At 41.6% G+C, this 14,877-nt stretch overlaps 1 protein-coding gene across 4 annotated transcripts in view; it reads left to right on the forward strand.

Annotated features, from left to right (window-relative positions):
- The window catches only part of SHC3 (SHC adaptor protein 3), a 46,157-nt gene that overhangs the window by 19,914 nt on the left and 11,366 nt on the right, over window positions 1–14,877 (forward strand). For all 4 annotated transcript variants that reach the window (XM_077344512.1, XM_077344511.1, XM_077344510.1 and 1 more), the window contains 5 exons: window positions 2,445–2,564; window positions 4,477–4,530; window positions 9,888–9,939; window positions 12,067–12,193; window positions 13,737–13,890. In XM_077344512.1, the coding sequence (XP_077200627.1) occupies window positions 2,445–2,564; window positions 4,477–4,530; window positions 9,888–9,939; window positions 12,067–12,193; window positions 13,737–13,890 (507 nt within the window). The remainder of the gene's footprint in view (window positions 1–2,444; window positions 2,565–4,476; window positions 4,531–9,887; window positions 9,940–12,066; window positions 12,194–13,736; window positions 13,891–14,877) is intronic.

Consider the following 14,877-nt stretch of genomic DNA (forward strand, 5'->3'; position numbering starts at 1 on the left):
CAGAGAATGAGGTGCTATTATTGCTTGCCTGAGGTCTCAAAGGCCTTCTTGATCAGACATCTAAGTCTGGCTCTTCATGAGCAACTTTCTGTGGCAAATAGAACAGGTGATATTCAACGCATATTTGCAGTATCAATTTGGAAAGAGATTTTCCTTTTTTGGATTTTAATGGATAGCCTTGATATTAATATTATTATTTAAATAAAGAAAATAAATGAGAGAGAACACTTTTTCTTCAACCATTATAAAGCAATTATACATGTGAGAAGAATTGTGTACCCACTCACAATGCAGATAGGGAATCATAAGACTGATTGCTCCCCTGTGTTCTTCCAGAAAACCCTCCCTGAACACAATACCTAATATGTCAGAAAGAAGGCTTTTCTCTATCATACTAGTACTCAACAAGAAAAGTTTCTCTCTCTGTACTTATGAGGCTCCCTGTTGGTTTTATGGAGCTGTAGAGTCCCATGTGATTATCTTGAATATGTAGATCAGCTTACTTATAATCAAATGTTACTGCCAGTAATGCATTGAACACCAGACTAAGAGCTGGGAGATCCAGATACGAACCTTAATTTTGCCCTGGAGGCTTGTTGGGTGACTTGGGTCAGTCACTGAATCTAAATTACCTCATAGGGTAAAATGGAGGAGAAAAGAATATTGTAAACTGCTTTGGGTCCCATTGAGGAGGAGGAGGAGGATAATGTGTGATCAAGTCTCAACCGACTCATAAAACCCTCACAGGTTTTCAGGGCAAGAGCTGAGATGCATAGTAACCCCAGTCTTTCTTGGTGGTCTCCCATACTGACTGTGGCCATCCCTGCTTAGCTTCCAAACTCTGATGAGACTGGACTATTCAGGGCTATTTGGGCTGCTGTTGGGGAGAAAGGTGGGATATCAATGAAGTAAATTAATAATAAAAATTAATATTAAAATAAAAATCTTTGTACATCGTCCATGGCCCGTCACCACTTGCTGGTGCTTGATTCCCACATAATTATTCATTTCATTGTGTTATGTTGGAGATGGACTGTTGGACAGTGACTGTTTCACATCCATAGTGATGAAAATGCATGTGCTGATGATTAAGTCCATACCCAATCATATATGGATAGTAGATGTTGGAGTGATCTGTCTGAGCTTTTCTATAGCTTTAGTATTGTTCTTTTAAACTGGAGCCTTCCTTGTATTACATTCCCTTATGTCTACTAAACTGTGAAAGTAACAAGAATCCCCTCTGGGTCAGGAACTGGCAACCTTACACCTCTTCAGCCTGCACATCTATTTGTCTGAAAGCATTCTTTCCACAGGTATCTCTGGAGCATATACTTTTTTGGCTTCAGTCAATAATCAGGAACCCAGTGAGAGGGCATTTCAATTTCACTGGACAGTCTGTCTCTGACCTAGGGGTTGCTGTATTTGAACAGAAATATGGAAGTTGACTGCAAAGAGAGAAATGCATTCCCCAATATCACTATATTGAAGAAAATTCTCTCACTATAAAATGAAAGATTGGTCTTCCATTGCACTGTGTTTATGGCTCCAGCATCTGTTTAGTGCTTGTGTCAATGCCAATGCAGAGATTATGCATTGTATTTATAACCTAGCATTCAATATTGCTATTTCCTGTACTTTTCACCTTGTCAACTAGCCTTCTGATCTTTTAATTTTCCTTCATTGGAAGAAAAAGCCTTCTAATACCTATGGAAGTTTGTGATAGAGAAAGCCACTATGGGCTGGTTTACAAATAGAGCATGGAATGAGGAGTATTTGATGTCTCTGCATAGCAGCTGTTATCAATTGGTAACTGTTCACATGGATCAGCTTATGATGTGTTTTCTCAAAGCCTGCAGAAAGACAAAAGGACAAAAATGGTCCTAGCCAGATGGATAATTTTTCCATATATTGATGGTTTTCTATGTGAAAACAGCAGCTGTGTGGATTGAAGTAAAGTGGGTTCCAGAGGACAGTCCTTCTGCAATCTTTCCATGCTATGCCACAGCACTTCTGGCAGTTTTCTTCACAACCCAGCAAAGGTGTCAGAAGTGAATTGGATTGGAATAAAGTGCCAAAAAGCAATGAGATCCAGGAAGTGCAGAGCTCACCTCTCTTCCCCTCATTGCTCCAGTTTTGTTAACAGATATACCCTCATCTCAGTGTTGATTTAGGTGTCAACACAATACCTGTGTCCTCCTGCTGTCATGTTTAGCTTGGGCCTGTTTCCTCTTTTCTTACAGAAACAATCTTCATTATCTTTGTTGTACTGCTTTCGCTCCTTTTCAAAGTGTCACATGTTCATACAGCTGCACAATGTTGATTAAAAGGTCACACTCTGGACTAGCAAACCCTCAGGGCTTCCATTTACCCCATGTGGAGTGAAGTGATATCAAATGTCAATAGAGTACTCAGATGTGTGATTTTTCCCCCCTCCCCTTTTACAGCCACCAAGTAAAGCTCTCTCAAGTATTTTGGGGAAGAGCAACCTTCAGTTTGCAGGAATGAATATAACTCTGAATATATCTACTACCAGCTTAAACCTGATGACACCGGATTCCAAACAGGTCTGTAATGCTAAACCTGCCCATCATTAATATATCTCCCTATTGTTTATTGCTTGTTATCTGCCTGATTATTTTTGTACAAGTCATCATCTGATTCCACAAACACTTTCATAACAGTGTCAACTACTCATAAACTTGCGTTTCCTGACTCCTGATCTTAAAGTATGAAAGATATGAAAAAAGCACGATTAACAGCCATAAAAGGTTTTTTTGCACGGCGAAATGTCAGTCAGCCTCTTTTCACTTGACATCGTCTTAAAAATGAACAACTACTGGGTAGTTTTCCCCAGACAGAACTCATAATTCGTAATTTGTTTTTAGTGTGATAATAAAAGTGAAATGATCCTCCAAACTCAGATTAAGCAGGTAAGATGTTTCTTCCATGTGTACAGGTTAGAACTGAGCAGCCACAAAAATGAGTGGGAACTTATTGAATCTTACTTGCCACCTGAATCCATCTTTATTGTAAAATATATGCCAGGTCTATGGTTGAGGCTGGGATTGGCAAGGAAGAACATTGCCCCCCTGGGGGGTTTGAAGTAGTCATCATCCCCCTCCATCCCCCAATGCCCTTGTTCGGGTAGGGGAGAGTGGTATTTTCCGCCGTGTTGGGTATTTTTATAGTCTTTTAACAGGGGTCTTAATGGGGGATTTTAAGACTATTGTTACCCGCTACGAGCCTGTAGGGAGTGGCGGGAAATAAATCGAATAATAATAATAATAAAATAATAATATATGCAGTTTCTTTTATGTTTTATGTTCGCAAGTTGCTCAGAGGGGTGTCTGACCCTAAAGGGCATCCTGGGGGGGGGGGTTCTGAATGGGGGATTGAATGAATGTGTATTCAATGCAAGATGGTTGTCAGCATAGCAAGCTGCACGTGGGAAGGACTTCTAGCTGTGCCCCAGGTCCCGCCTGGCAGGAGTCAGACTGTGATAGCACAACAAGCCTTTCTGCTGTGCAAAAAGCCCAGTGTTTTCAGTTGAGCACCTAAGAGAAGAAAAAGAGCTGAGGGTTTTTTTGTACCTTACTTTTTTCTACCCAAAGGAGTCTCAAAGAGGCTTTGAGACTGTCTTGCCTTCCTCTTCCCACAGCAGACACTCTTGAGGTAGGTGAGGCTGAGAGAGCTCTGAGAACTGTGACTGGCCCCCACAGCTGGTTTCAAGTGGAGGAGGATTGGGGAACACCACTCTTAACCACTACACCAAGCTGGCTTTGAGCCAACCTGAGAATGTGAGGACTTGCCCTCTGAGTGTGCTATGACTGAGAGTTCAGGGGCTCATGACTTCAGTCACTCATTGATGATGTTTCCGGGATTTTGTTTGGTTGTTTTGGCATCTGATTTTATTTCATCCTACTTATGAGGGGTGTCAAAACCTCCCATTTAATTTAATTTATTAAAAAAATATTTTCATTTGATGCTACATTTCTAGTTTCCCATATACATTTTACACCATACACATACAGGTAGGTGTAATTTCTTTGTTTTCCATCTGATTAGCATAAAAGCCCCATGGATTGTAGCCAGACAATCATAGAATCCTAGAGTTTGAAGGGTCATCTAGTCCAACCCCCTGCACTATGCAAGGCACACACATGCATTATCCATAGGATCCTCTCTGTGAAACGTCTGTCAGGAAAGAGAAAGGGTATCACTTGCACAACAGACAGAAGCAGATATTTGGCTGTCCCAGAATGTAACTCCGCTTGCTCCCAAAGCTTCATAGGCAGTTGCTCATTGTTCTAGTTCTTCTTGTTATCATAAAGACAATAACAAGTAGACTTTTTCTTCCATTTCCATTAGTTTATTAACAAATGTACTATGTTCATACTTAAGAACACAGTTATAAAGATTAAAAAATCACAGGGCAGCTGGCATTCTCACGTGGATCCTCTTCTGAACTCTCCACAGATTATAGCAAACCATCATATGCAGTCTATCTCCTTTGCATCTGGAGTAGATGTGGTAAGTACGTTGGGTTGTTGTCTTTCCCCTGTGCTATTGATGTCAAAGGCTGCTGTTTCAGAAGGCATCTGACACTTCACTTGCTCAAGGAGAAATTGTTCGTTTGATACTTGCTATTCAAATCTAAGGGAAGCCACTGACAATTTAGAGGAAAGCTTTATCACTCGGTTTAACTTGGGCCATTTTGGATACAGACAAGGGAACTCCAAATGGAGTGGTCTTTAAACCAACTGATGGGATCTTATATTGTAAGTGAACAAATGCTATACTGGCAGAGGGATGATTAAGTGCAGCTCATAGCCCTGAACGTTTCCTTTTTATGTCTCGATTTTCTACCCAGAGATTAAATTCTAGAAATGCCATTGCCTTCTGTTGTTGAATAAAACTAGCTAGCCAGTAGGAAATGGTAGTAGTACTGAATTAGGAATGAAAAGAGGCCCCAGTCCTAAACATACTGTTAATGATTTATGCATGCTTGCCTTGTCAGTTATTGAATGCCTGATGATTCTCAGCAGAATGTAGGAACTGTCCCTTTTAAGAAAGTTTGGGGTACATTAACATTAGACAGTATAATTAGAGTCCATCTACAGTGATTGACCTTTGATGGTTCACTTACATACACATGCATATGAGTATCATTGACTGTAGTATCAAGGACTAACATTTTTGAATTATTCTGGCATGAGTGAACCATGTTTTCATTCATCCCTTGCTATTTATTAAAACATATTTCTTAAAGTATTTATCAATGGCCTTTCTTCACGCATAGTAAGTACTTGGGCTACTTCCCTATGGCCATTGAGCTCACATTGCCTCCCACATTACTTCAGATTTTAAGGCAACACTGTGAACTGGTATTTGGTGGGTGCATTAATAGTTATCTGGTGATGTACCCATGTGTATCAGATGAATCAGCATAATGGTGGTTCATGGGGATGGGTGGGCTATGGTGGTGGTAGGAGTGCTCCTGTAGAAGGACAAGCAAGGACATGTATTAATATTCATCACTTGTCTGGTTTCCATTCTGAACTTAGAAATATAAGGGCGGGAAGGCTTCTATTGCCTCTGCATTGTAGAGCAAGAATGAGAAATCCAAACCAGGAAAATACTATCAGCATGAAACCTACACTAAGAGATGTAACAATTTCCCCACCTCAAATCCAGCCCAACACTTCTTTCCTTACATATTCCAGTGGAAAATTCCTGTTCCATAATCCAGTAAAAGGAGACCATTGCTAAGCAGAACAGTTCTGAGCTTGTATCTTCTTTGGTGATTTATGTTTTATCATAGACATTTTATCCATAAGCGTAATGAATCATAATTTCTGATACAAAGTTTCCAATTCAGGTAGGATATGTCGCTGTTACCATTTTTTTTTTTACAAGTATCATTCTTTGTTGTTGTTATGTGCGAAGTCGTGTCCGACCCATCGCGACCCCATGGACAATGATCCTCCAGGCCTTCTTGTCCTCTACCATTCCCCAGAGTCCATTTAAGTTTGCACCTACTGCTTCAGTGACTCCATCCAGCCACCTCATTCTCTGTCGTCCCCTTCTTCTGTCGTCCCCTTCTATCATTCTAGTTTACATTAATAAATATAGCACAAAATACCGCTATTTTTCAGAAGCTATTGTAAATTATAGCTCAATAAGTTTATTACTGGTAACCATGGCAATTCTATGCCTATAATATCTTGTATCCCTTTCTGTATATTTTTTCTAGAATTCTTTAAAAATATATTGCTTTAAGACTGGTGCTTGGGCAGATCTCACGCAAATTGTGTCCTGCCACAGTTCACAGGTCCTGACTTCCTGTTGGACAGTGCTAGACTGAGAGATTGGACAGATTAGTGAGACCTTTTGAGAAAGAGAGGGTGTGAAATCCCTAATGGATTGGAAGGCGAAACACTGTCATTCCTGTAGGGGGTGGGGAAGAAAAATCTAATTACAGCCTTCAATCGGCCAAGGAACATATATTAATTATCCAAGTTAGTTAAGGCATTCTAGTGTCTGGAATTATGTGTCATGAGCATATTGTCATACATCTACATGGTGATAAGGAAACTGGTTTCTGCTGGAGTCCGAGCAACAATTCAAATCCATGGTAGCTGAGGGCTGAAAACTGATTATTAAAAAAGAATCTAGAACTAAGAAGATACTAATTTTAAGAACCGTAAAAGTATCATTAGCAACAAAAACAAGATGAACTTATTTGGGGTCTGGAGAAAGATACTTTATTTTGTTTATTTACAACATTTATTCCCCAACTTTCTGCTTTTACTAGGGTCACAAAAGCTTCTAGAAAATGCTGTTAGCAAATTATGGCCCTCGGCCATGTAAGGTTTTAAGGGTCAACACTAGCACCTTAAATTGTACCTTGAAACAAACTGGAAACCAGTGTAGACAGGCCAGACTTGAGGTGATAAGGTCCCTCCATTCAACATCCTGCCTGCAGCATCCTGTACTAATTGACATTTCCAAACACTCCTCGGGGGCAGTCCCACGCAGAGTGCACTGCAGCAATCTAATCATAATGTAACCAGGAAAGGCTGAAGCTGACTGGTTAGCTGAAGCTGGTACTCATGGCTACAGTTGCCTTCTACTTATCCAGCAGTAGGCCTGGGTGTGAGGTTGCCAACATCCAGGAATTACAACTCATCGACTACAGAGATTCCCTTGGAGGAAATAACTGCTTTGGAGAGTGGGCCATATGGCATTATACCCTGCTGAGCTCTGTCCCCTCCCTAATTCCATTCCCAGATCTCTGAGAATTCTCCAGCCCAGAGTTGGCAGCCCTACCTGGGTCTAAGAGTGTCCCCCAAATTATAAACAAAGCCCTTTCCTATATTATATACAATTGTATACAAATATTGTATACAATGCATTGTATACAATACAATTGTATTGTATATTGCACAGAGAAGGGGGCCCTAACATTATTAAATCCAAGTTCAGTTCTGCACAGACCCTACTGCTTTCTTTGGCTTCCCAGGGCGGTTGCCTTGATCGGAACGCAGGATATACATTGGGAATGTTCACTGTGCTCCATCCCAAAGCACCAAGACTTTGATAAAGCATACTCATTATTGTGGACTGCACAGCAGAATGAAGTATCTCCATCTCCAATCAGTTTTTTTTTTAAATCTTCAAAAAATGGCCCTCTGTGATACAGAAATGAAGCCTGTATCTTTAGAAACGTATACCTCTGAATAGTGAAGACAGACAAGAACTGATCATCACTTTCATGCCTTGCTTATAAGTCTGTCCCCCCTGGGCATCTGTCCAGCAGCTATTAAAAATTAGATGTTGAGTTCTGGGACCTTGATGTGATCTACTTGAAATTTTTGGAGAAATAATGGGTCCTGTTGTCCATCATAGCTGAATCTCTGCATCTCTGCATGAATATTGAAACCAGGCCCAATTGTAGTTATCATATCAATTCCCAAATACTGTAGAAAATATTTTAGAAATAGCAGCACAGAAGTCTGTATGACATTGTACTTCCAACATAGGAATGGGTCTTCATTGCTTTTGTTGTCCTCTGGATACAAGGAGCCTCAGGCAAATCTGCCCCCAAATCCTAACAGTATAACACCAAAGTCTAGCCTAGACATACTGCAGGAGATGATGGTGATCAAGTAGCCAAATGCTTAAGAGTTAGATTGGACTGTGCCAAGTCAGAGCACAGGTAGGAGAATCAGACTTTTCAAAGATTTCTGGTTATCAGTCATTTCCTATAACTTAAAATTTTGTTCAGTATACAAAGGAGTAGGTCAGAGCCTTTTTCTCTGATGTGCTTTTTTATTTTCAGGAAATTAAAAATGTGACACCACCCACCTGCAGTTTGACATGGTACAGTCCTAGGGTTACCAACTGTGGATTCAGAAATTCCTCGAGACTTGGGGATGGATCTTGGGGAGGAACCTCAACAGGATATAAAACCATAGAATCCACTACCCAAGGCAGCCATTTTCTGCAGGCAAATTATATCTGTAGTCTGGAGATCAGTTGTAATTCATTGAGTTCTCCAGGCCCCACATGAAGGATGGTAAACCTATGCAATCCATTCTTCCTCCTCATTTTGTACAAGTGTGGTGGCAGGCCACAATTCTCAAAGCATGTGTATTATGTACAAACTAGAAAATAAGCCCGCTGTAGTGTTAATACAGTGGGCGCTAGGCGTTAGCTTGGGCCCCCCCCCCCGGTCGGCGTGGCCTACCTGACGCCGCAGAGTGGGAGCGGGTCTGTGTGTGTGTGGGGCGGGGGCGCTGGTGGCTCTGGCACTGCTGCGACCGAGAAGGGGCCCGCTTCCTCCGGCGAGCTTGGCTCTTCCGCCGCCGCCATTCATGGCCCCCGCCGGCAATCGCGGCGCCGCTACCGCGGTGGATCGCAGCTCTGCTGGCTTGGGCCAGCACCGCCGCCGATTGTGGCCATGATGGCAGGTCTTCCTGATGGCGTGTGCTGCCGCTCGCAGCTGCTGCCGGTGCCCTCGCCTCTGTCGCTGCTGCTGGTGGGCCCTTGGGCAGGCGGAGGGCGGCTGGCGGGGGCTCGTTGGGGGAGGGAGCCCCTGTCAGCCGCGCTCGGCGCGACTGTCGGGGGCTCCTCCGGGCGGCGGCCTGACGCGGCGAGAGGCGCTTCGCTCTGTGCGGCTGCCAGGGGCTCCCTTGCGGCTGGCCTGACGCGTCGGAGGCGCTTTGCGCCTCCGACGCGCCAGGCCAGCGGCCAAGGGAGCAAGTTGCTGGGGCTGGGAATCGGAGGGACCAATCGGCAGGCGCTCCAATTGTGTGTCATGAGGAAGGGTCCAATCCGGACCCTTCCTCATCATGGACACATCCTGCCCTAGAACCCCTTAGCCTTTTATTTAGTCCGTGGCGCCTGTGGCGCCACGGGCGGTTTAAAGATAACTCTGCTATTCTCAGAACTTCTACCAGTGCAATTTCAATAGAATTTTGAAATTGCAATGCATTTATCTAATCTGGATTCCTCCTGAAAAAGCAAGTGCTGATCAGGATTCTGAAAGAAGGGTATCTTGTTAGAAGTGTTTTCTAGGTCATTTGTGTGTTTATTTGTCTAGATATTAAAAATGAGTCTTCAGTTTTGATCGCATCTTTGTTGCGGTGTGCTCTGTTTCATTGTAGGGTTGCCTGTGCAGGAGTTGCCTGTGCAGGAGTTTCTGCCTGCTCTAGAATCTAATTTTACTATCTGGTTGGTATTTATAACACACTTGTTGCCATGGTATCCAAGCACAGGCAATCACTTGCACATTCTCAAATGAAATGCAATGCACCTTTATTGCATCATGAAGGGAAACTCACCTATTCACCACAGATGCTTCTCTCTCCCTCTCCCCCACCCAGGATACAACGGACTACGTTGCATATGTAGCCAAGGACCCTGTTAATCGCAGAGGTAAAGTTCTGCTTTACATTCATTTTTTAAATTGAAGTGGCAGTGTAAAAATACTGTAAATATTTGAATAAACACACAGTTATTGCCTTCCTTTAGGAAATAGAAGCTGCTCAGATTAGGTTCCCTCCATCCTTTATTTATTGGCTTTCTAATGAGGTGTATCATACTTAATTTATTTGGTTCCTTGCTGCATTTGTACCTCACCCACCTCGATCTCTAAAGAGCTCAGACTACTGTTTCACAAAGTAGGCAAGGCAGACAGGGAGCGGTTTACTCCAGTGACCTAGTGATCTCCAAAGCTGTTTTGAACTTCATTTCCCCCACATTCAGATCCATTTGAAACAGCATGAAACTGTTCAATTGCTTTTATATTTGCTTTTACGAGTCTTTTGTGGCACAGAGTGGTAAGACAGCCATCTGAAAGCTTTGCCCATGAGGCTGGAAGTTCAATCCCAGCAGCCGGCTCAAGGTGGACTCAGCCTTCCATCCTTCCGAGGTTGGTAAAATGAGTACCCAGCTTGCTGGGGGGTAAACGGTCATGACTGGGGAAGGCACTGGCAAACCACCCCGTATTGAGTCTGCCATGAAAACGCTAGAGGGCGTCACCCCAAGGGTCAGACATGACTCGGTGCTTGCACAGGGGATACCTTTACCTTTACCTTTAATCTAATAATCTTCAGTAATGCGGGTTAATAAACAATAACCTTTACCTATTTGCTTTTACAGTCTCTAGGTATTACTTGTAAGCCCAGCCCATCCAGGTGATATTCACAAGATTTAACATTAGGGAAAGTGCTCTTTTATCTAGGGATCCAAAGTGTGCAGTTTGAGCAATTTTCATTACCAGCAGTGGCATTAGAGTATGAATGAGACAGAGGGGTGGGGGCATGTGTTTTCAGAAGGTTGAAGCACTGTGCAGGTGTGTAACTGGCTAACAGCACCCTACATGGGCAGAAGCTGATGATCTTGACAGTCAGCAGAAGGTGCTGCTTCAAATTAACATCCACCAGCTTGCACAGTGTTGCTGTTGCCACCTCCAACCTTGAACATTGCCATAGAACAACTGTTGATAAGAGCCAGGGGTCCTTGGTCATTGATGAATGGCTCTGGCTATTTGCTACCCATTGTGGGTGAGCACTGGTTGTCAGCATTCAACCTCCAGCCTAAGACAATCAAGACATCAGAGTAGCTCCAATATTAAAGCTAGCCAGGGTGACTATGACTCTTTTTGACTACTGGTCCTCATTAGAACATCAGACTCTTGCTTCTGCATGATGCCCGCAGCCCACTGACTAAAAACATTAAGTGGTGGTGGAGGTAGGAACAAATCCCAATCTGGAAGCCTTCACTCCCATTTACATCCATCCCAGAATTCTGCATTGCTGATACATAATAAAAGAATGCCGTCAGGTTGTTTATTTGTTTTTTAAACCGTTGATTTCCAGTTACACAAGTAAAAATGATGTTAGGTATATTTTAGGATGAACAATAAAGTTATGTATTTTCTTTTGGCCTGTATGAAAAGCAAAATCATGTATACATGTCCTCTTGCAAAGTGTTATTTTTGTTTTGCACTCAATAAGCAGCTGTACTCCAGTGAAAGACTGGCTTTGTCCAGCAACTAAGCCATTTCTGGATCCATCTGAAATGACTAACAAGACCATCTTAAACAATGTTATGCCCTTCTCAGCCTGTTTTGTGATGGCATCAGAAGGGGCTTACACTGCTTGTTTGGAGCTCTGATGAGGCAGAGATGCTTTTTGTAGAGTGCTTTCCCCTCCAATTGCTCGAAATATAAGTCAGGAAATATGAATTTTAAAGAATGCATATTATGTTGCAGCTTGCATAATACTGAGTAGTAAACTATGTTCAGAATGTCATATCAGATTCAGGGCTGCTATGGTGGAAGGCAGAGGAATCAAAGATATCAACATAATTCTTCCCCATAAGGTCCATATGACTTGGTAGCTCAGTTAAAAAAACAAACTTTCACATACCAGTTCTGTGAATTTCACATTCCATGTTTTAATTATTTTATCCAAATGTAGAATGAAGGGGGACACCTTAGTACTGAAATAGCTGAGGATATATTCTTGGATATTTTCTTTGTTCTCCCATCATTTTTAGCATGCCATATATTGAAATGCTGTGATGGCCTAGCCCAGGATATCATCAGCACCATAGGGCAAGCATTTGAACTCCGTTTTAAGCAATATTTGCAGTGCCCTTCAAAGATTCCTGCTCTTCATGACAGGTAAGTGACACAGCAGAAGACTGCTTTCTAGTGAAAGTGTTGTTTCCTTTAATGAAAGAACTGGTGAAATAAAGGATAACTATATTTGCAAAAGAGAGCAATTGGCTGCAAAGATTTAAAATAGATTCATGGGAAATCTGGCTCAGTCTGTTTGTTTGGAAGCTGTCATACACTGACTCTTATCTGAAACAGGAAACACGATCATGATCAAAGCTCTTTCATTGCCAAGCACCACTTGAATAGCATCTTTTCTGTCTCCTCCTTTGTGCACATGAGAGGAAGAAGGAATTTTCTCTATAGTAAGTTTTCTCTATAGTATATGGCAATATTTTGGAAAAAAGAAAAGGTAGACTGCAAGTTAGTTAAGAATTACATCTTCTTAGTTTGAGATCCTGCTAGGACATTGTCTTTGAAGTCATGCTAAGAGATACGTTTAAGGATGGGCACAAACAAATTTTGGTCAGTTTGTGGTTTGCAAAGTCAAATTAATGGCAGGCCTTTCCACAAACTTTCAAGCTTTTTGTGGAGGTTCATGCTAGTTCATGAACAGAGACAATTCCAGACAGACTGTCTCCACTCAATCAAAATGTTTACATAAATTCAAAGCAACAACCTGGAGGCTATGTAGAGGAACATCCAGGAGAGATCTTCTGTGAGTTTGGTGTCTCTAGCTTGCACAGGATCCATTCTATATACTCCTGAACCGCCTGAATCTGCATTTGTCAAAATGACTGATGAGTTCATGAGTTTCAGAAGTGTATAGAATGGATCTTGTGCAAACTAGAGACACCAAACTCACAGCAGACCAACTGTACCTGCTTTTCTACATGCTCTCCATCTGATGTCCCTAACTCACATGGAATCAATTCTATAGACACCTGAACCTGCCCTCCAAGTCTGGTGAGTATTGGATTTATGAGATTCATGTTACAGCTCCCCCCCCTCCCGAAAGTGCTTTCTGGAGAAATGACAGGTGGTCATTCCCAGGAAACACCTTCTTTGGGGAACTGTAACTCAGCCCCCATAAATCCAATACTTATCAAGGGGAGGCAGAGAAGTCAGATGGAGATCCTTGGTGAGTTTGATGGCTCTAGCATGTCAGAGGGCTGTTCTACTGCCTCACAAACCTAACCAGTTTATGACGCAGCTAAAAGTTCTTGATGGTCTGTGGTTCACAACTAGGGAATGCTGCAAACTACGAACCAAACTGCATTTTTCTGGTTCATGTCCATCCCTACATATGGTGTTAAAGCACCGGATGTGGGTCTGAGATACATGAGTAGTGAATAGTGAATTGTAATCATTACTGCTATCGTTTAAAGGAAACAGTTGTCAATAGTATCTATTATGTTAATCCTGGAAATGTATTGACCAACTCAAGTAGTCTCAAGTAGTTTTGTGTCAGGCTGATAGTGGTGGGTGATGAAACAAAGATATTTTATAATTCACTAACTAGATAAATTTGCCACAGTTTGGATGTTCTGATGATATGGTGAATCTGGGAAAGCTAAGAAGCAAAATAACAGAACTTGTTTTTTCATAGGATGCAAAGTTTGGATGAACTTTGGTTGGAAGAAGAAGGTGAGGCAACAGAACACCCCTATTACAACAGCATTCCAAACAAAATGCCTCCCACTGGAGGCATGGTTGATGTGAGGCTCAAAGCCAAGTTCCCATCTGTTTCAGATGATGCTCAGGTAGGGAATCTCATCCTTACTTTCTTTTCTCAGCTCTTATTTTAATAGAGCAAAATAGCTAGAGGGAAATGATGAGGGACATAAATCTTGTTTTATTCATAGGACAAAAATGATCACAGAGCTTTTAAAAGTGTGATTTAGATTATTATCTTATATTTTATGTTTGTGTGTTGTAGTAAAACATGACATCTATGTAACGTGTATTACATCTAGGCGCATCAGACATTGCAAAGAAAATGGCTCTTGCTTTCTGCACTGAATGACCAAACTGGTTTTGTTTGATTCTCTAAGATTAGAAACAGATTCTGGTAGGAGGTCAGCCAATAAAAAACCTCACTGTAAAAACATTATGCATACACAAGAGCTACATTGTCAGCTTTTGTGCTAAAAGTGTATGCCTGGAGGTTTACTGTAAGACCGCAGAAATGTTTGTGTCTAGAAGTTTGTCTTGGGACATTTAAAAACTTTTCTTGGTAAATATTCTCTTTTACAAATGAGCAGTACAATACAAATATATTAGGATATATTTTTATTATTCATTAGAATTCATCTACAGGTAAACATGAGAATTTTTGGACACTGCCCTTCTAAAATCAGAATATAGGTTAGATCCAGATTAAATTTTACTATGACAGAATGGAATTAATCAGAATCCTGATTAATGCTAAATATTAACTTTTATTCAGTTTCTCACTTTTATCAGAATATATATATAACTGAGAAAGTCAATAAATATATAACAGCAATGTTTTGTATGTATTGTTTGTGAAAATTGTTAATCATTGTTTATAAAATATTGCACTGAAAAAATTAAGCTATTTAAACTATTTGAACAGTAGGGAAACAGCTAAAATTGTTAATGTCCAGCTGTATAGACCAGGGGTACTCAAACTGTGGCCCTCCAGATGTCCATGGACTACAATTCCCAACACTGGCAGGGGCTCATGGGAATTGTGGTCCATGGACATCTGGAGGGTCGCAGTTTGA

The sequence above is a fragment of the Paroedura picta genome, chromosome 7 (genome assembly GCF_049243985.1).
Source record: "Paroedura picta isolate Pp20150507F chromosome 7, Ppicta_v3.0, whole genome shotgun sequence".
Classification (NCBI taxonomy): Eukaryota; Metazoa; Chordata; class Lepidosauria; order Squamata; family Gekkonidae; genus Paroedura; species Paroedura picta.